This window comes from Nicotiana sylvestris, chromosome 10 (genome assembly GCF_000393655.2).
Source record: "Nicotiana sylvestris chromosome 10, ASM39365v2, whole genome shotgun sequence".
NCBI classification, from domain to species: domain Eukaryota; kingdom Viridiplantae; phylum Streptophyta; class Magnoliopsida; order Solanales; family Solanaceae; genus Nicotiana; species Nicotiana sylvestris.
The window spans coordinates 152,268,332-152,288,075 of record NC_091066.1 but is presented as its reverse complement, the minus strand read 5'-3'; the positions used below and the strand labels follow the sequence as shown (position 1 = coordinate 152,288,075).

The 19,744-nt window shown below is 35.5% G+C and overlaps 3 protein-coding genes and 1 pseudogene across 6 annotated transcripts; 3 read left to right on the top strand and 1 right to left on the bottom strand.

Annotated features, from left to right (window-relative positions):
• Nucleotides 1-3,858, top strand: part of LOC104231810 (DNA damage-repair/toleration protein DRT100-like) — a 58,070-nt pseudogene extending 54,212 nt beyond the window's left edge.
• Nucleotides 3,859-6,568: 2,710 nt separating this feature from the next.
• On the top strand, nt 6,569-10,403 carry LOC104231812 (heparanase-like protein 2). The gene is made up of 9 exons (XM_009784865.2): nt 6,569-6,808; nt 6,919-6,955; nt 7,722-7,905; nt 8,620-8,774; nt 8,855-9,088; nt 9,296-9,485; nt 9,579-9,704; nt 9,794-9,893; nt 9,985-10,403. Exons 1-9 carry the CDS (start codon nt 6,596-6,598, stop codon nt 10,294-10,296), a joined length of 1,551 nt encoding a protein of 516 aa, XP_009783167.1. The 5' UTR covers nt 6,569-6,595; the 3' UTR covers nt 10,297-10,403.
• A 251-nt stretch (nt 10,404-10,654) lies between these two features.
• Nucleotides 10,655-13,888, top strand: LOC104231813 (remorin-like). Of its 2 annotated transcripts, none has more exons than XM_009784867.2 (6): nt 10,655-10,779; nt 10,856-10,947; nt 11,048-11,293; nt 11,746-12,202; nt 13,369-13,450; nt 13,570-13,888. In XM_009784867.2, the coding sequence occupies exons 1-6, from the start codon at nt 10,757-10,759 to the stop codon at nt 13,759-13,761; spliced, it is 1,092 nt and encodes a 363-aa protein (XP_009783169.1). In that variant the 5' UTR covers nt 10,655-10,756; the 3' UTR covers nt 13,762-13,888. The 2 variants fall into 2 exon arrangements, with proteins under 2 accessions (XP_009783169.1, XP_009783168.1); XM_009784866.2 differs by having other exon boundaries at nt 13,531-13,888.
• Nucleotides 13,889-14,055: 167 nt separating this feature from the next.
• On the bottom strand, nt 14,056-18,385 carry LOC104231814 (uncharacterized). 3 transcript variants are annotated; one of them, XM_070160045.1, is made up of 2 exons: nt 18,180-18,385; nt 14,056-15,129 (listed from the first exon to the last, which is right to left on the bottom strand). In XM_070160045.1, the coding sequence occupies exon 2, from the start codon at nt 15,022-15,024 to the stop codon at nt 14,239-14,241; it is 786 nt and encodes a 261-aa protein (XP_070016146.1). In that variant the 5' UTR covers nt 15,025-15,129; nt 18,180-18,385; the 3' UTR covers nt 14,056-14,238. The 3 variants fall into 3 exon arrangements, with proteins under 3 accessions (XP_070016146.1, XP_009783172.1, XP_070016145.1); XM_009784870.2 differs by having other exon boundaries at nt 14,056-15,106; XM_070160044.1 differs by lacking the exon at nt 18,180-18,385 and adding an exon at nt 17,744-18,115 and having other exon boundaries at nt 14,056-15,106.
• Nucleotides 18,386-19,744: the final 1,359 nt, after the last annotated feature.

Here is a 19,744-nt window from a genome sequence, read left to right as displayed (position 1 = left end):
TCATTGTATTTTGTCATTAAGTGTTTAGTATAATTAAATGTTAATTGTGTGATAATTGTTGTCCAATGTTTACATGGTATTATTTGGCAAATTATTTTAAAGAATTAAAAAGAAAAAAAAAAAAAAGAGGGAGTTTCGGACTTGGGCCAGTCCGGTCTTTAAAACAAAACAAGCCCAAACAAACAGCCCAAACCCAGGCCTGCCCGGTCCAACACCAGTGGATGCCCAGGGTGTCTAAACGACACCGTTTTAATCCAGTGTGATCTGGGCCGTTGATCTCAGATTGATCAACGGCCAAGATCACTTCCCCACAACCCACTGAGGAACCCGACCCGTTTCCACCCGGACCAACCCAAACCCATTACCCTCGAAACGACACCGTTCCACTTAAGCCATCAGATCCAGACCGTAGATCTAAATTGATCTAACGGTCGAGATCCGCCTACTCATTCCATATATAAGCCCTTAACATACCCTGCCCCCCTATCCAATGCCCCAGCCTCCGTCTTCAACCTCATCCCCCATCAAACCCTAGATCCGCCCCTGCACACCTTTACCAGAAACCCGGCGGCATGAACGCCGGTGACCTCCACCTGAACACCATAGAACCCCCATGCCATCCTGAACCCAAATCTACCAACCACACACTTCGAATCCTATCCACCTTCTCGAATCTTCATTTGAAGATTCGAGTCGGAACCTAATCTACACCGATCTACCTTAAATTCATACCAGACACTCCCCAGACCCCCTCGTGACCAAACCATACTTGGTTTGGTCCGAATCTGATCAGGGAAGCATGAATCCCAGATCTGAGTTTTGGAAATTTGGTGTTCCTACGTCACTGGTTCAACCGAAGAGATTAAGGTCTAATGGACTTTAATCAAAGTGTTTCTCATCTGAGAAACACTTCGTTTAAAGTCCGTTCAGCCTTAAGAAAGGCCTGACCAAGTCCGAGTTAAGGTTTTGATCTTTTGCGGTTTAAGGTGAGTTTCTTTCTTTTCTTAGTTGTTTTGGTTCGTTTGATTGTTGTAAGGGTCTGTTCGTTTTCTGTTTATGTCCTTGACTTCTATCAACTGTGCTTCAACCACTTTGCCTGAACCTCTGTTTGTTTGTCTAAATTCCCCCTCCTATTCTGATAAGGCATTATGTATTGGTTTGTGCAAGTGGCTGATTTTCGAGTTTGGACTGACTAGTTGACTCCTCGAGTGTATTTCTGCTTAGTCAGTATAATTCGAACCATGTATCGATACTGTTTAAATGTCTGATTTTTGGCTACGATTGTGTATGTTAATGCTAATATAGTCGAGTCGACATGTGTCGTCAATTAGTTTCAACTGTCCGAACAATAACAAATCGATTTGCTTCTGTTGAACATTTGCCTGAATCAATTAAGAACCAAGTCCTGTTACTTATAGTCGTTAATATGATTTCAGAAACCTAAGGCTTGGTCTGTAACTGAAATCTGAGTTGATGGCATGTGCACTTGTGCACAGCATGTGCATTGTGCACAGCCTGTTTTCCTGCATAAAAAGGTTTTCGATTTTAAAAATGGTTTGACAGCATATGCTGTCAGATATATTCTACTGCCCATATTTGCTTTTGGTTAATAAAATGGGAAAGTTTAAGGCTGCCAGGGGAATGATGGGGTTTTTATACTTAAATAACTAATTGGAATCTAAAAATGAAAAAGGGCACATGGGAGGGGTATTGGTGATAATCTATCAGGCTGTAAAAGGGGTAATATGAAGGCTTATAAAAGAGAGGACATACAGAGGTGAGAAATGGGGAAAAATACAGGAAGAAGGGGAAACACACTGTGAGGAGTTTTGAAAGAGAGAGCTTGAAAGACATACAAAGAGATACAGACATAGAGGGATATTTAGACTGAGAGGATTGAAAAGGATAGAACTGATTTTAGGAAAACACAGATAGAGGGAGGTTAAGAGATAGAAAGTATACAATCTACAATCAGAAATTGCTTCCTTCCTATTTGTTATTTGGGTTTTGAGTTGTTCAACTTGTTGAAATCAATTCTGATTCTTTGAAGTTCCAGTTGTGTCTATTTAGTCAAGTGTTTTCCATTGGTTTACTACTGATTTGGTCTTCTTGGAGTTCTGATTCTACTCCACTGGGTGTTGCTGTCATTTGGCTATTGCTTTCTATTAGCCATAGTTGCATTTCTGCACTCGAGCCTGTTTCTTGCTGTATTGCTTTGCCTACTGCTATTCTGCCCTGCTGCTACTGCTAGTTCTGTTTCTTGCTGCTGCTGATTTCCCTACCTTTTTCTCCTTCTCCTTTGCATTTCAGTATTTCCAGGTACACATTTCGAGTCCCCATATTGGTGTAACCTAAACAGTTTGAAAGCATGAAATGAAAAAGAGTTGAAGAAGTTCAAAGTTATTTGTTGTAATATTTGTGGTATATTAATGGGCCTGTGTAGTTGTTAGTTTACAATTCAACAGTACAAAAATGTATGTTAACTAACACTCATCTGAGTTTAGTCCTTCATGTTTTAGTTTGTAGTTGTTTTGTTAATACGGGGTATAGATACTCCAAACTTATACTATGCTGCCTTGTTTTATTTTAGTCCTTTTGCTTTGTCTCGTTAGATAGTACATAAGATCACATTCAAATCACATTAGTAACAATGTCTAGTAGTTAATCCTTTTAATCTTGCCTAAGTAAGTTTAGCTAAATTCAAGTTAATCTGTTTTGATATTATGGTGTGTCAATCTCACGTTTTAGTATTATTGAATAATAGAATATAGAATGAAAGCAGTTTTTCTTTGTACAAACTCGGTCGCAATTTTCCATTCGCATTAGCCGTAAACTAATAATTAATAAGTTACGTTTTTAGCATGTAATTAATTAAGAGATTTTCTTTTATTTTAGAGACGAACTTAATAGGAAAATATAGTCACTGTAGGTTTATCCTTTTAAATAAAAATGAGACGAGCCTCGACAAACAAAAATGCACAAGCTGCGGGGCCCTCTAAATGTATATATTAAAATACTTAGAATTCGGGACAGGCCGTTTAGCGAATTTTACGGCCTTCCCAAAATAACAATACGCTAGTTGCTTTAGGCGCACCTTTAATAATTTAACCTTCTTAAACACGGGTGCACATTGATGTGACCCAAATCCGAATCTCAACGGAGTCAAAATGTGTCGACGACCACGGGTGCATTGATTGTGACGTGGTTCGAGATGCATTTTCACGACGTTGCAATTCTATAAAAATAAATGATAATAATAAAAGCGGTTTAAACTTAATAAAAGCACATAAGTCACAACATGTATTTAAATCAGATATTTAGCCATTATAACAATTTAAGCGACCGTGCTAGAACCACGGGATTCGAGGGTGCCTAACACCTTCCCTCGGGTCAACAGAATTCCTTACTTAGAATTTCTGGTTCGCAGACTTCATTTGGAAAAGTCGAAAATTTCCTCGATTTGGGATTCAAGATAAACCGGTGACTTGGGACACCAAAAGCCAAACCTTTCCCAAGTGGCGACTCTGAATTAAATAAATAATCCCATTTCGAATATTGTCACTTAAATTGGAAAAACTCCACCCGCGCATTTAACCCTTCGGGGCCGGGCGCGCAAAAGGAGGTGTGACAATCACAATCAGTTTTCTGGGAGGATCCCTGATACCTTCTACAAACACCCTTCTTGAAAGAAATGTAATAAAGTGATAACTATAAGCAATTAAACTTTGTGGGCACCATGTAGATACTGATATTAAATTATGTTACAGGTACATTGAAGGAAATGCGTTTCGGCCTGGTGTAAATCCAATTGGCTTGCACAAAGTTCTTGAACTTTCAGATTCAGACTTTCTGTTTTAGAGCGCTATACCAATTATTTAGTCATGATCAGCCTAGAGTAATTACCTCATTGAAAGAAACAAAGCAATCCTTTTGTCCCTATTCTTTAGTTGCCAGCTGAGTGTAGGTTATATTTTTCTGTGCAAATAAGCATAGTCCAAACTTGTGGTTGGTTTAGCTTATAGTGCCACCTGCAATCAGCTTTCTTTCTCGCTTATTTAGTTATTAGGGTTGGTCTCAATTTCGCACGGGTCTCTCGTTTCATTGACCTACTCGCAATGTCACGCTGATAGGACTGAACATATTGCAGAACGGACCTTAAGTTTTGTGCTCCCTAGCAACAGGAAGCACAAAAACTTCCTGTTGACTTGTATTTATGAATCACATTATGTAATGCATTATGTAATCTTTCTTTGACTTGTATTTATGAATCACATTATGTAATGCAATGTGACAGGAATTTGCTTTTTTCAGGTGTTTTTCATTTTCTGATGGATCATAGGAAACTTTAGGCACGCAACAGGCAGCAGACTCTAAGGTAATGGGCAGAGGTTGGGCCAAGCTGAAGCATTATTATAACTTGTGCTTCATCTTATAATAAGCAGTGAACATAGAAATGAATGTACTGTCATATGGCCTAATACCAGCATCCTTCATCTCACTAAATGATATTAGAGGGCCTTTTCAACATTCCCATTCATATCAAATCCATAAAAGCATTCCACCAGATGAGACATCTTGTGGCATCATAGAACAGTTTCTCTGCTACTCTAAATTAAAATCTTGTAGGAATGATTTAAATTATTACCGAATTAAAATCTGAATCGTTTTCTTACCAAAGCTAGTTGGATACTTAAATTAGTATTACAAAAGTTTTTACTTGAAACAACAACAACAATAACACCTCAGTTCCAAATAAATTGGGGTAGGCGATATGAATCCTTTCTTTTTAAATTCAACTCATTACCAAAATAAAATTAAAGTGCAAGTAAAAAAATATAAATATATATAGTAATTAATAATGATAGAAGTTCTCTACTAAGAGCCCGTTTGGACATAATAATTTTTTCACTTTTTTCGAAAAATTTTCACTTTTTTTTTCAAAATCAATGTTTGGCTATAAAAATTCAAATTTTCATTTGAAGATGGATTTTGGAATTTTTCGAAAATTTGAAAAACTCCAAAAAGCTGTTTTTCAAAATTTTCACTTAGATCACTCACAAAACTTCAAAAAAACCAAAAATTATATTCATGTCCAAGCACAACTCTAATTTTCAAATACCATTTTCACTTTGAAAAAAAAATCATTTTTTTTCGGAATTTTAGAATTTTTATGTCCAAACCCCACTAAGTCTAAACTTAAGATTCCAAGGAATTGTAGGTCTTTCAAGGCAACTTCCTTCCATGTGATTTAAGGTCAACCATGTGATAGTTTCATACTTAAGATCGGTGCATCTGTAGATCAACGCAGGATATGACTAAACCATCTATTTTTTAATCTTATCTGATATTAATTAGCGATTACGTTCCTAAAACTTGTCGCTTAATTATGGTTAGAATGCTTATTAGATTATTTTTATCTAGACGCTTAAGATGTAAATAGTACTTGAGGAAATGGACAGAAGCCAAAATCCGTTCACATGTTAGATACCGCAATTAAAATTTTACTTAATTGTAGCACTAGCACCCAAAAATCACCATAACTTTAGATTTTACGTTATAAACTGCAAACATGATAATATTCTCTTTTCCCGAAACCTAACTTGATTATAAATGTTGTGCACAAGTATTTCATGACAATTAACTACCTTACTAATCGCTTTTGTCCTATGTATTTTCTACAGAGCCAAACTTCTCGTTTCATCATTATTATATTAGGTCATGATTTAGTACATTTTGTGGTATTTTTTAATTTTGATTGTTATTCATCATCGTATCAAACTTTAAAGTGGAAAAAGCTTTCTAGTATGATAAAATTAATTAAAACTTATCTGCACCAAGTGTTTACATCAAATCATATTTTTTTACCATAGTTAAGTACTTTAATAAGATGAAAATATACAATAATTAACTATGGTTAAATAAAAAAAAGTATACAATCAATCAAACACGTATTATACATCTATCAACACTCAAGTCTTTACTTTGACTTTGGTATCTCAATAGTATATCATAAGTTGTGTTTGTCTTAAATCCTGCTGAATCTTTAAATCGTCTTCTATATATAACCTATTTGAATAACATAAAGTACGAATTTCAGACTACAAACTACGTATAAATTAATTTTCCTAGTTAAAGTAAACAGCTTAATTTAGTAGTCAACAAGGGGTTAGTTTAACTATATTGGTAACTGTTTGTAAAAAAAAAAAGAGCTGAAATTAGTAACCTAAAAATAAAATAAATTATTAGTACAACAAGTTAAAGTATATTAATAATTAAAAAAAAAACTTAATTGTGTGTATATAAGTTAATCCTACAATTGAATCCTACCAAATCTTGAACTCTTCTTCTATATTATCCCATTTTTAGCAAACGAATTTTGAATAAAAGAGGATAATTACTGGATAACTTTTTTTTTTTTTTGAATAGAATCCTAGTTGAAATAGTGCGCTCATTTGTAGCAGTAGCCAACAAGGATTTAAAATCCTTAGCTATTATATCTCTATATAAACTTTCCAAGCTATTATAATTTTCTATATCCTTCTTCTTTTTCTCTCATTTTTTCCTTTCACGTATTTCATTAATTGTTCATTAAACAATGGATTCAAGAACTAGGTTGTTTTGTTTGGTTCTTTTAGTGTCGTCTTGTTTTTGTTTGTCTAATTCAGATGAATTAAAGGTGATAGTAAAAGGAGTGACATCTATAGCTAAAACAGATGATAATTTCATATGTGCAACTTTAGATTGGTGGCCAGAAAACAAGTGTGATTATAATCAATGTCCATGGGGAAAAGCTGGTATCCTTAATCTGGTAATTTTTCTATTTTGATATTTCCAAGTTTTGTAGTTTTATATTTCTTGAAAAGAAGAAGGAAATTAAAGGAGATTTTATTGACTGATTTTGACCAAAAAAACATGCAGGACTTGAAAAACAAGATTCTTACAAACGCCGTTAAAGGTTGGTTTTATAGTTCATTGCTTTCTCTAGATCTATTCCATTGTGTTGTAGACTTTGCATAGTGTTTTATATTTGCATACTTAATATTCCAAAACTTGCAACTCGTGTTTAAAAAAATAAAAATAAAAAGTACAGCCCGATGCATCCCGTATATATGCAAAGTTCGAGAAAGGGACACACTCCATAGGAGGTTTAATGTAGGCATGCAGTCTAACCTAATGCATGCATGTGTGGCTGATTCCATGGCTTGAACCTGTGACTTATAGATTATATGGAGACAACTTTATTGTTGCTCCAAGACTCTCGTTCTAACTCGTGTTATCCACAAGAAAAGAAAAGCTGACATTGCTTTTATTTGTACGACTTTAGATTCACTGTAGTCTTAGATTCAAACTCACTTAAAAGCAAAATTGTGATAATAGACTGACACGACTCGCACAAATACCGCTATGTACACCAATGTACAATGTTATTATAGAATGTGAGAACAAAATAGAAAAGAGTTTTGAGAATATAATAGAAACAGAAAACAGCTAGAGAATATCATGCAAACAAAAAAACATTTTGCTTGAAAATAGAGTTTAATTATGGGAACTTGTTTTTTCCTGTTGATGTTCTCATGGTTTTCGTGACCCAATTTTGTTTTTATTCTAAACGTCTATATATTTCTCTCTTCTTATTTTGAACCCAAAAAAAGACGTTAACTAAAATTTGCAGCTTTTTTTTTTTGTTTAGATTATTTTGATTATTTTTGAAAAATTTGCAGCATTCAATCCACTAAGAATCAGAATAGGAGGTTCACTACAAGATCAGGTTTACTACAAAGTTGGAAAATTCCCAAAGCAATGCTCAAACTTTGAGAAAAAATCAGATGGCCTCTTTGGATTTGCTGAAGGATGTCTCCACATGAATAGATGGGATGAATTGCATGATTTATTTAACAAAACAGGGTATGATCATCATTTCTTCTCCTTTAATTGCTTTCCTCTTAAATTTTATTAATTAATATTCTACATTTTATTTTACCTTTTATATATAAATGTACATGGTCACGAGTGAGACACTCAATGTAGATGGATCTTAATTACTCGTAGAACAAAAAGAAGGTCGATTCATGGATTAATTATGCAGAGATTATAATACAAAAATATTATGTGCGGAATAATATAATAGGTGTTATTATGTGTGCGTTGAGCCGTTGACACTTTAAGAGTTTTTTGTCTTTAGTTATTCTTATCCATGTATTGTTGATACTCCTATATAAAATAATAATTAATAGCATTATCAATAGCAGAGTTTAATAAGACCAACCAAGCGTTTCTCAAAAATAAGAAAATGTTATAGGTGATTTTTTTTCCCTGTATAACCAACCAAAGATGATATTTTGTGTGGTGGTGTTTGAATAGACACATAGTTCAAGAAAGAAAAAAATTAGAACTCGTGGTTTAAATATGCCACTAAAAACATGTCATCAAAAGTAAAATGAAAAATATAAAGTTAAATTTTTTATGAAAATTAAGTTGTGCGGTTCTTTTGGAACATACCACTAAGAAAATAGTGCCAAATAAAATAGAATAGAGGGAGTATTACTTATGCGAAATTTTATGCTGAAATTATTTTTTGTTATTTATGTTGACATTCATCATCTTTGTGAATTTATGCAGGGCTGCATTAACATTTTCATTGAATGCCTTACTTGGAAGGATACAATCAGATGAAGATGATACTCTTTGGGAAGGAGATTGGAATCAGTTTAATGCAAAATCATTAATGAAATACACTATTAGAAAAGGATACAAGATTGACTCATATGAATTAGGTAAAAATACAAACTGTAATACTAAGCCAATGAATTATATTTTCTTGTTTATAAAAGTATTTAACATAAATCTTTTGTAGGTAATGAGCTTTGTGCAGGAGGGGTTGCTGCAAAAATAAGGCCTCAACAATATGGCAAAGATGTCAAGAAATTAAAGAAACTTATAACACATATGTACCCTGACCCTGCTACTAGACCAAAAATCTTGGCCCCTGGTGGATTTTATGATGAAGAATGGTTCAAAGTCTTCCTTCAAACTACCGGTCCAGACGTCATAGACGGATTGACACATCATATTTACAATCTTGGAGCAGGTATATAACGACATTCTTGCATCCAGAGGCTGATCCAGGATTTAAACTTGATGTATTCAGCCTTTATCTTCCTACTACTGAACTTGTCACAATTATCTCACATATATAATTCTATGCTCCGTGTAAAAAATGTTGTATTGTCTTCTTGATTTCCCCCTCTAGTTTGAGTTTGAGTTGTTTTGGACTAAGAATTTTGTTATACTGCAGGTGTTGATCCAACTTTGATTGACAAACTTCAGGATCCAATTTACCTTAGTCAAGTAGCTCAAACATTTAATGATGTTTCAAATACTGCTAAATTGTTTTCACCATCTTCTGGACCTTGGGTTGGTGAATCTGGTGGAGCATATAATAGTGGTGGCAAAACCACTTCACATACCTTCGTCAACGGCTTCTGGTAACTCTTCATAGCAAGTCTGATATAATAAAGTAGTAATAACTTTTTCGCCTTCATTGGCTAGAATGTCTTAAGTTAGTCTTGGTGTTGCAGGTATTTGGATCAACTCGGAATGACATCAACTTTCAACCATAAGGTATACTGCAGACAATCCTTAATTGGTGGAAACTATGGTCTTCTCAACACTACAAGTTTCATCCCAAATCCAGATTACTATGGGTATTTAACGCTATTCTCATGATCTCATATTGCCTTTTTCTCAATAGTCTAGCTGTTTTACAAGGTTTTTTTCTGATAACTTTTTGCAGTGCTCTTTTGTGGCATAAGCTGATGGGAAAGAATGTGCTTTCTACTACTCATGAGGGCTCTCCTTACTTGCGAACCTATGCTCATTGCTCAAAGTCAAGTGTAAGATACTACATTATCAAGAATAGTATGATCTTATTAAGTGTAACATGATTCTAAAGATGTCTGAATAATCTTTGTTTTTGTCTCTCAGGGTGTTACAGTTCTACTGATTAACATGGACAAGTCGACAACATTTGAAGTATCTGTGGTAGATGACTTGAACATGTATCCTAGTAGGATTGAGCCTATACATCAAAGGGAAGAGTACCATTTGACACCAAAAGATGGCAACATCCAAAGTGATGTTTTGTTGCTAAATGGCACTCCATTGAAGCTCACTGCCTCATTCGACATCCCAGAAATGAATCCTCAGCTCGTTGATCCAACGTTGCCTATCTCCGTTGCTCCACGTTCTATCGTCTTTGCCACCTTGAGAGGGTTCCAAGCTCCTGCTTGTGCATAGATAATTTACAAAATAATTTAGTTTTAAATTAGGATAAAGGCACTAGATCCTTTTCATCAAAATGTTTAGAGAAGTTTCAGATCAAACTTAATACTTTGTTTTATTTTTCTAGTAAGTTGCTTTATATTACATTCTCAGTTTTGTTTTCTTTCTTTCTTCTATGGGATTCTGATAAAGGAAATTGCATCTATATAAAAGGAATCTGAATCACTTCAACAAAAAGCAAACCATTTAACAGAAGAAAAGAATGCTTGATATCTTTGTTTTCAAGATCCAAAACCAAGACTTGCATGCAAAGATATCTTCTTTAATAAGTACATGCAAAGATATCAAAAAGCAGAACACAGCTTTTATCAAACTGAAAAAGAAAGCTTCCTTTTTTCTTCTGTGCTTCTCCTTCAAATTTCACTGTTATCAAATCTTTGAGATATCAAAATAAGGTCTTCAGTACAAAGAAAGAATGGATATGCTTAAGCAAATGAGGTAACGTAACACGTCAACTTCAAATTCTAGCATAAAGATATAGCTTTTTCGCGTTACAATTAATATACTGTTCTAGGGTGAGATTCTCCGGTATAGGAGAAGAAGAGAAAGGAGGCAGCAGCTCAAGAGATAGAACAATACCGCCACAGAAAACTCAACCTTTTAAAGGTAGTAACTTAGACTCAAAATCTCAATCTTAGGAAAACAAGAACATTGTAATAGTGAAACTTCAGAATAATACTAAAAGTTTGGTTTGTGTTTTTGGCAGAGACAAAAAGAGCACCTAGCTGGTTGCACAGACAGTTTATAAGAACAATGAGTCGCGATTATGATTCTAGCGATAGTGTTGACTATCCAGCTGCAGTGGCTGCAGCTGCATTTGCTGTAAAATCAATCGAAGACAAGGGCGAAAAAGACCACAGAAGGACAAATAGTGGAGGAGCTGATAAACCTTTTACCAAGATCAAAACTAAATCAGATGATACTATCCCTAAGAAACCTGAAAAGTTCCCAGGTAGGAAGAAATCTTGCAAAATTTCCATCTTTTTTCCTTGTATAATGGTGGTGTACGGGCCCCTACTTGTACGAACCTCTAATACTTCATCGTAAACCTGTTACCTCCCACCAACACGGTTATTGAGTAATTCTACCCGCCAAAACTTAGGCAAAAGGCAACCCAGTGCACTAAGCTCTCGCTATGCGCGGGGTCCCGGGAAGGGTTTATTGTACGCATCCTTACCCTACATTTTTGTAAGAGGCTGTTTCCACGACTCGAACCCGTGACCTCCTAGTCACACGGCAGCAACTTTACCAGTTAGGCCAAAACTTAGGCAGATGCGAAGAAATCACCTAATATTTTTATCTCGGTAGGAATCTGATGAGTGGTCTCACATGGTTATATTTCTAAGTCTTTTTATTTCAACTTTGTAACATACTAACTTTCTTCTTAACATTGAATTGTATCAGATGAAGTTTCAAAGCCAAGACCAAAACTTCCTGATAAAAGTGTACCAATAAGGACAGCAACAACCAATCCAGAGCCAGTTAACACTGTGCCATCTATTAAGAAGAAACCAACTTTTGGAGATACCAAACCTGAAAGTGAAGTTACTGAAAAGGCCAAAAGAGTTCCATCTATTAAAAAGACACCAACTTTTGGAGATAGCAAACATGAAAGTGAAGTATCTGAAAAGGCCAAAAGAGTTCCATCAATGAAGAAAACTTCAACATTTCCAGACCAAAGCATTGATATCAAACCTCCCAAAGCTCCTGAGGTTCCTGTTTCCGACGCTGCTGTTCGGCCAACTAGACTATCTTCATCTCAAACAGGCATGGCTAAAGGGACAAATACAATGAAGCCTGTAAGTGGAAATTCTAAGGCAGATATTTGGGAGAAAGAAGAGATGGAGAAGATCATAGAAAGGTATTTTGTTAAACTGATGCCTTATAATTGACATCACACTAAAAACTTTCATTTTAGCCGAGGGTCTATCGGAAACAACTTCTATGCCCTTCCAGGGTAGGGGTAAGGCTACATACATCTTACTGCTCCCAGACCCTATTCGCAGGAATTTACTGGGTTTTTGTTTTGTTGTTGTTGTTGTTGTACACTAAAAACTTTCATTCATACCCTTTTCACTAAAAGAGTTCTTGCATGAAACTAGTCTTCCAAAATCATGAGGGCAAAAACATCATTATAAGGCATGCCCCATGCAGTATTATTTATTCTGCGGCTAAAAAAAGGGCAGCCCGGTACACAAAGCATCTCGCGTTCACGCTGGGTCCGGGAAAGGGCCGCATTCCAAGGGGATGTAATGTAGCCAACCTATTTGAGCAGATCAAATAGGTCAAATCAGTAAACAGATCATGACCAAACCCGTCCGAAGTTTGGTTGGGTCAAGTAACGGTTCATTATCCAATCCGTCTAACACGATTCAACTTTCCCTCCTTCATTATTTTTGCTTTTTGGAAAAAAGAAGTGAAAGCTACTTTATTTTCGTAAATTATTAGCTTAAGTTCTTCCAAATTTACAGAATTTTCAATCCCCAAATTTGATTTTGTATGTTTCGGTTTACATTGCATTTTGACCTGTCGGTTTAAACTACTTTGACCAATTTTTACCCAATAATTTGATGGTTTATTCCCGGGTTCAACCTGTTGAGTCAAGTCAACAAGCGAGTCATGACCCAATCCATTTAAACCTAGACGAGTTGACTAGGTTATTAGGAAATGAGTTGATTTTGCCACCTCTAGCTGCAACATAAACATAGTCAAGGAGTTCACTACAATACTGCTCCCTAACCTCAAAATAGGAAATGGGTTGGTTTTGGTTGTTCTATTATATATGACCTGAAGGGGAGCTTTGGCGTAATTGGTAAAGTTGTTGTCATGTGACCAGGAGATCACGGGTTCGAGCCGTGGAAACAGCTTCTTGCAGAAATGCAGGGTAAGACTGCGTACAATAGACCTTGTGGTCCGGCCCTTCCCCAGACCCCGCATAGCGGAGCTTAGTGCACTGGTCAGCCCTTCTTTTTTATATATTATGTATGACCTACTTCATTAGCCTTTTACTAAGAAGAGAAGTTTCAGGTACAAGAAGCTCATAACAGAAATTGTGGAATGGGAGACTAAGAAGAAGAAAAAGGCAAAGAGAAATTTGGAGAGAATTGAGGTAGACTCCATCTTAAATTTTTATTATAGTTGAATCTGCTGGAATTCATTTATTTACCAACAGACTGAATGAAATTACAGGCTGAAATATTGTCAAATAAAAACAAAATGAAATTACAGGCCGAATTAGACAGGCGTAGGGCGAAAGCCATGCGACATTTCAACAATGAAGTTGGAAGGATTGAGAGCATTGCAGGAGGAGCCAAAGAACAAGCAGATCAAAATCGCGAAAACGAAGAGCTTAAGGTTAAAGAGAAGGCAAATAAGATCAGATCAACTGGGAAAATGCCAGCAACATGTTTATGCTTTTAAATACTATCCTTCAAAATAAAGCTGTAAAAACGTTAAAGATAGCTCTTCTATAGTGAAAAACATGTATATATATACTGAGGCACAACACTCGCCGTATATAAGCTTTCATAAGATCATCGCAAGTCAATACTGTTATACATCAACAACAAAAAACCCCATAGTCTCCCACAAATGGGATCTGGAGAGGGTAAGATGTACGCAGCCTTACCCCTACCCCTGTTATAGTAGAAAAAATTGAATGTGAAAGGATCAGGCTGTGAACCGCGATATCATAAATCCAATAACAACAGAAGATTCAAACTTTCAAGGAAAATTAACATTAACTTCCACGAAAAACCAACAAATATTTACACCATCTCTTGATATGAAAACTAAGATCGAACTGATGAGACATTGTTTACTAGTGTAAGCAGTACTTTGTATTACAGACTCGGAACTCTAAGAAACAATTCTCAAACAAATTGAACCAGCTACACTTCAAGCAGTAATCTCTCTCACCAACCAATCCAGAGCAGGATAAGCGAAGTATAATACTAGCAAAGATGGAAGTCCAAAGAGAATTGTGATCAGCAGGTATAGAAGTAGGATGCCCACACTGGAAGGTATAACGAATATAACAACCAGAAGAAGCACAATAACCAATGGAAACTTGGATGTCACCCGGAAAAAGAAATCAAGGGACTTCTGAAGAGAAAACTGGGACCTTTGCATTGTGGTGATACCACTTGTATTGCTAGTTCTAGGACCAGTAGCGCTAGACGCGGAAGAGCCTAGACGATGAGTCCGCCTGCAGTTCGTGACAGAAGTCTGGATCCCCGTAACTGAAGTTTGATCCCTGTAAATGGCAGATGGCGACGTCACCCTGTCACCATTTCTGCTCTCCACCATCCAAAGGAGGAAGAAGTTCTTGCTTGGAAACTTGAGATTTCCCTGGTAAAACAATCGAAGTGTCAACAAATTACACCATGGGCAGGAAATGAACAACGGAATCTGGACTTGTTGAGTGGATATCTTCACAGAAGCCGGTTTAAGTCCCAACAGACAATTCTTGCAAAGAGAGTGGCCACACCATAATACATAGGGAACATTCTCGACAATGTTAAAAGATTCCCAACATATTGGGCATTCTAGTCCTTCCTCAGTGCTGTCATTTGAACAGACATCATCATCATCATCTGAGTATTCATGACAAGTTCTACTGGGCGCAGCAGAATCCTTCTTCTGACCGAAGCTTGTAATGGCATTTGAAATGGATTTCCACATAGCACAATGCAACAAGTGCTATAAGGATCTGATAGGCAGAACCTATTCAATGTAAAGCACCTCTTTTGGAGCTCCTTTGAACCTGAAATATAGAGTAAAAAAGAGCTGCAGCATTTATCAGCCATCTCTAAGCAAACAATTATGGAGAAAGAGAAGAGCTGATGTTTACAGGCCTCATAAAATGCAATCACAACCCTCTCAAATATCTTTAACAGCAAAAACGAATAGCTCCAATTTAGTGTTCCTGCTGCCCATCATTACGTATCAGCAAAAAGGAAAAAAGTACATATTCTCTAAGCCGCTATAAAAACAAATTAGCTCCCCATCCAAAAAAGAAAATCTGATTGGACCTTGTTTTCCCTCTAAGTGGTGAAAACTATAACCAAGGTCAAACTAATTCCTCCAAATGAACCCTTTCAATGGTATGAGCAGATGGGCTATTGACTGCTATATCGAACAGAAAAAGGGACTTTTACATGGAAGCCGCACCTTTGATGTTAGTTGTAAATCACTCTTATATATGCTGATAAAAAGAATGCAATTACAAGACAGAAGAGAAACCTTGACAGAAGGAGCTATTGTTTGTGGTCTCCACCAATATCTTGAAGAACAATACTGATATGAGAGAGTTGCATCAGAGTTTTCCGACATACCACCAAATATTGAGGCATGCAAATAGAAGTCTATGTACGAAATAACAAAAGTATCATGACTGCTTCTAGGCATAGCTCACGCCTGTGCAGCACAAGAGCTCACCTAACTCTATGTCAACTTACAACACCAAGAGGGCTATGGAATCGCCTATTTGGTTTTCGTGTTTCCTTATCATTTCAATGCCCAATAATTTGTTTTTCAAGACAAATTAGGGATTCTCTAAAGCTATTGTCTAATCTCACCATTGTCCTTATAGAAAAATCTCTAACCAAACTGAAAAAGCTCTTCGGAAACACCAAGACTCGAATATAAGTTTAACAAGAACAACTAAATCTTAGTCTCAACTACTTGGTATCACCTATATGGATCCTTTGCTTCCAGTGTGTTCTCTTTTTAGCCAAATCTAGGTGAATTCCGAGAGATTCTAAGTCTTCGAAACAACTCTCTTCCATGAGATATTAAGTCTATCTTGCCCTCTTTTTTTGTGTGTGCATAAGATTAGGTAATCTTTTCTTATCACAAAGAAATCTCTGAGGGTCAGTTGGTGCATGGTTTGAAACTCAGCAGATGATGGGCCCACCCCTCTACCTTTCTGCTTATATACCAAGTTTTTGTAAGTCTAGCTTGTCTTTTTGTAATAGCTTCATGCGTCATATCAAACATATTCCCCAGTGCATTTGAAAGCCAAAATAGGAACAAGCCATTTTAGGCAATCTTTTCTATGTTATCATCTAGGTGTACTACTCCCACACTAGGTTGCGATATTTCAATTCTTGTTTAATTTTAAATGACTTCACAGCCATCTTAACATTCAAATCTTTACAACAATCATCCTGTGGATATTTTGGTGCGTCACTCCTATAAAAGATCATTGTCTCACAATTTTTTTTATAGAACTTGCCTTTCATTTCGTAGGTATCTTCTTAGTTTTTATCGCATAACACTCCTATAGCAAGCCTCCATTCAGTCACCCTATTTTAATTCCACATATTAGGTCTTCATCTAAGAAATGAGTGCCATCATGCTTTAAAGCTTTTACCTTATAATTTGTAATCATAACTCACATTCTAATTTCACAATTGTTGCAATATATTATGGAAATCTGTCAGATATGCATACATCAATCTACCCCCTCTGTTGGTAGTTAGACTAATTCCTTCATTACAAAATTATTCTCTGAGAACAGATAATGCTCAAAAGGAGATATCTTAATATTCTTAACAAGTAGTACAAGACTCAGCCCTTGGTTACTCCTTCAACCATTCCAGTCTCGAAATAAACACTCTTAGAGACGAAATGACGACCTTAATTGCTAAATCTCATTTTATTACAGCAAGACAATGTCTTAATCCCATGTTAGTCGGAGTCGACTTTATGAATCCTCACAACTATGTAAACTCCATTCAGACCTGTATCAGTGCAATATGTAAAAGTGTAGATTCTCTAGCACTAGAGATTCTCTACATTTTCTCCAGGCATACAAATCTCTAACAAGACTATAGCCTATATCTATCTTTTCTTCCATTGCACACTTTTCGTGCTAAATCTTCATGTATTTCAAGAGATTGTTGGTTTTTCTAGACAACTTCCTAATATCTCATCCCCTTTAACACATCCATCACCATTGTTTCACACCTATAAACTGGAGCAGTGAGAGGTCGATGTAGGACATGACTAGATCATGTCAACCGACCTTCTCTTATTTTTACTCTTTATATGCTATTAGCATATTCTTTAGAACGTGATCATTGCTAATCTTGTCTAATTTTGTACTAATGCACATTAATGTTGCAAATAATCACAGCTCTGGGATCTGAACCCATGCCCTCTTGGACCAGAGCTTAAATCCGACACCTTAGACCAATCTACTTCATTTTACACTTTCAAAAAGTTAAGTAATCCAATGACAAGAACTGAGCCAAACATTCATTAACAAATGCATACCAATGCAGATTCATCAGCAAATTTTCAAAATCCAAACTTTCTTTCAACTCTTTCTTCTCAAACTAAAATTACATACACAAACAAGATTCAAAAAATAACAACAACAACAACAACAACATACCTAGTATAGTCCTGTAAGTGGGGTCTGGGAAGGGTAGAGTGTACGCATACCTTACCCCTATCTTTAAGAAGGCATAGAGTTTGTTTCCGATTGACCTCGACTCACGAAAGATAAAAGGGAAACAAGATTCAAAAAACAAGAAGCTAAAACCCAAAAAGGGTTAGAGCTAGAATTTGAATTCCACAATATTTGGCAGATCAATAGCATTGAACCAATCACAAAATACCCACAATAATTCAAACCAAGAAATGGATTTATCTCACATGTAACAATAATTTCAAGGCATAATAAACCCACAAATCTCATAAAAATCCAATCTTGAAATTTAGTCACCATCAAAACAAGATAAAAAAGAATAAAAATTTGTAGAATCAGAATAAGAATCAAAGATTCAAGAAACAGTGATGTGATTCATGAGATAGGGAAATGAACTTACTTGAATTAAATGGGTGATTACAAAATTGCCAAAGAATTATATACAGAAAGAGAAAAAAGAGAGAGAGAGAGAGAGAGAGACCAAAAGAGAGAAAATGGGAATTTTTGTGTAAGGTCTCTCTCTTCTTTTGTTTCTCTCTGTACGTTTTCGGAGGAATCTGTGTGAGGAGATTTTACGTAGGACTATACTGTAGATACGAGGCAGCCAAGTGGAAATATTTGATCTTCTGTTTTCTTTTCATATATTGTAATTTAAAACTTTTTTTTTGGGGGGGGGGGGAGGGGGGTTTGGTGCGGAATTAGGTATACTATTTTTTCTTGTCTTACCAATTTTGGAAATTTGTTAGGAATGAATTCTTTGCTAATATTAATATGTACTTTGACTGATTAACTTCATTAAATGTAAGCACATGCGAAGAATTTTCCATAAAGGTTGTTCTTTTTGTTTATTTTTATTTCTGGTTCTTTCTTTTTTTTGTTTATTTGGTATCCAATTTCAGTATATTTTATTGTTTATTTCTCCTTTATAAATTTATTTGTAGGATTACATATTGTTGTTGTTGAGAAGAATTATAAAACCGTCACAGATTTCTTCTTTCGCTTTTTTATGTTTATTATAATACTGTCACAAATTATTTTTTTCGCTTTTTATGTATGGCAAAAAAATAAAATCACAAACATTATCAGTAGTTTCTTCAAGTGCTAGTCAAAGCACATATTATCATATTATATCAACAGCCACTTTTGGGCCAGCTTAGCCCAATGAATGGTATCAACGTTCACAAAAGTACATTTGTATTTATATTCGCTTTTTTGTCACGTTTTAACTTATGTTCGCTTTGCAAAAAAAATTGCAAGTGTACCCACTTTTCGCGTAACTTTAGCATACGAGGCTGAATTAGCAAAAACAATCACGCAAAACTTCAGCATTCTAGTAGACAGGCCTAAAGTAGCAAGTGTGCTGAAGTTTTTATTTGTAATTGTTGAACTTAAGCATAGTAGCGGTTTGTTCTCTATTTGCTGAAGTTTTTGTTTGTAATTGCACTAAATAAGCTGAAGTTTTTTTTGTCCTGGATTCATTAGTTTTGTCATTAAGTTTTTTCAAGAACTTCAGCAGAAGATGCTGAAGTTATTTAGTTCATTTATAAAAACTTCAGTACTAAATAAGCTGAAGTTTGTTTGTCATGGATAAGCTTTTTCAAAAACTTCAGCAGAAGATGTTAAAGTTATTTAGTTCATTTGTAAAAATTTCAGCACTAAAAGCTGAAGTTCTTTTGTCTTGGATTCATTAATTTTGTCATAAAGTTTTTTCAAAAACTTCAGCAAAAGATGGTGAAGTTATTTAGTTCATTTGTAAAAACTCCAGCACTATATAAGCTGAAGTTTTTGAAAAAGCTTTCTAACATACTAGATAAATAATCAGATTGCCAACAATATCTAAATCATAAATTTTGGAAACAATAAACGTGAAAAGAACATAATTATCATTGTCTACTAACTTACGTACGTGGAAATATTCACAAATTATTGTCTACTAATGTCATGACCCTAACCCGGACCCGGTCG

Bases quoted from the DNA above. Each gene is read 5' to 3' on its own strand.
- LOC104231812 (XM_009784865.2), top strand. From the start codon at position 6,596: ATGGATTCAAGAACTAGGTTGTTTTGTTTGGTTCTTTTAGTGTCGTCT. The intron at 6,809-6,918 runs GTAATTTTTCTA...AAAAACATGCAG, and splicing joins AAGCTGGTATCCTTAATCTG to GACTTGAAAAACAAGATTCT. The intron at 9,894-9,984 runs GTAAGATACTAC...TTTGTCTCTCAG, and splicing joins CTCATTGCTCAAAGTCAAGT to GGTGTTACAGTTCTACTGAT.
- LOC104231813 (XM_009784866.2), top strand. From the start codon at position 10,757: ATGGATATGCTTAAGCAAATGAG. The intron at 12,203-13,368 runs GTATTTTGTTAA...GAGAAGTTTCAG, and splicing joins ATGGAGAAGATCATAGAAAG to GTACAAGAAGCTCATAACAG. The intron at 13,451-13,530 runs GTAGACTCCATC...ATGAAATTACAG, and splicing joins GAAATTTGGAGAGAATTGAG to GCTGAAATATTGTCAAATAA.
- LOC104231814 (XM_070160045.1), bottom strand. From the start codon at position 15,024: ATGTGGAAATCCATTTCAAATGCCATTACAAGCTTCGGTCAGAAGAAG.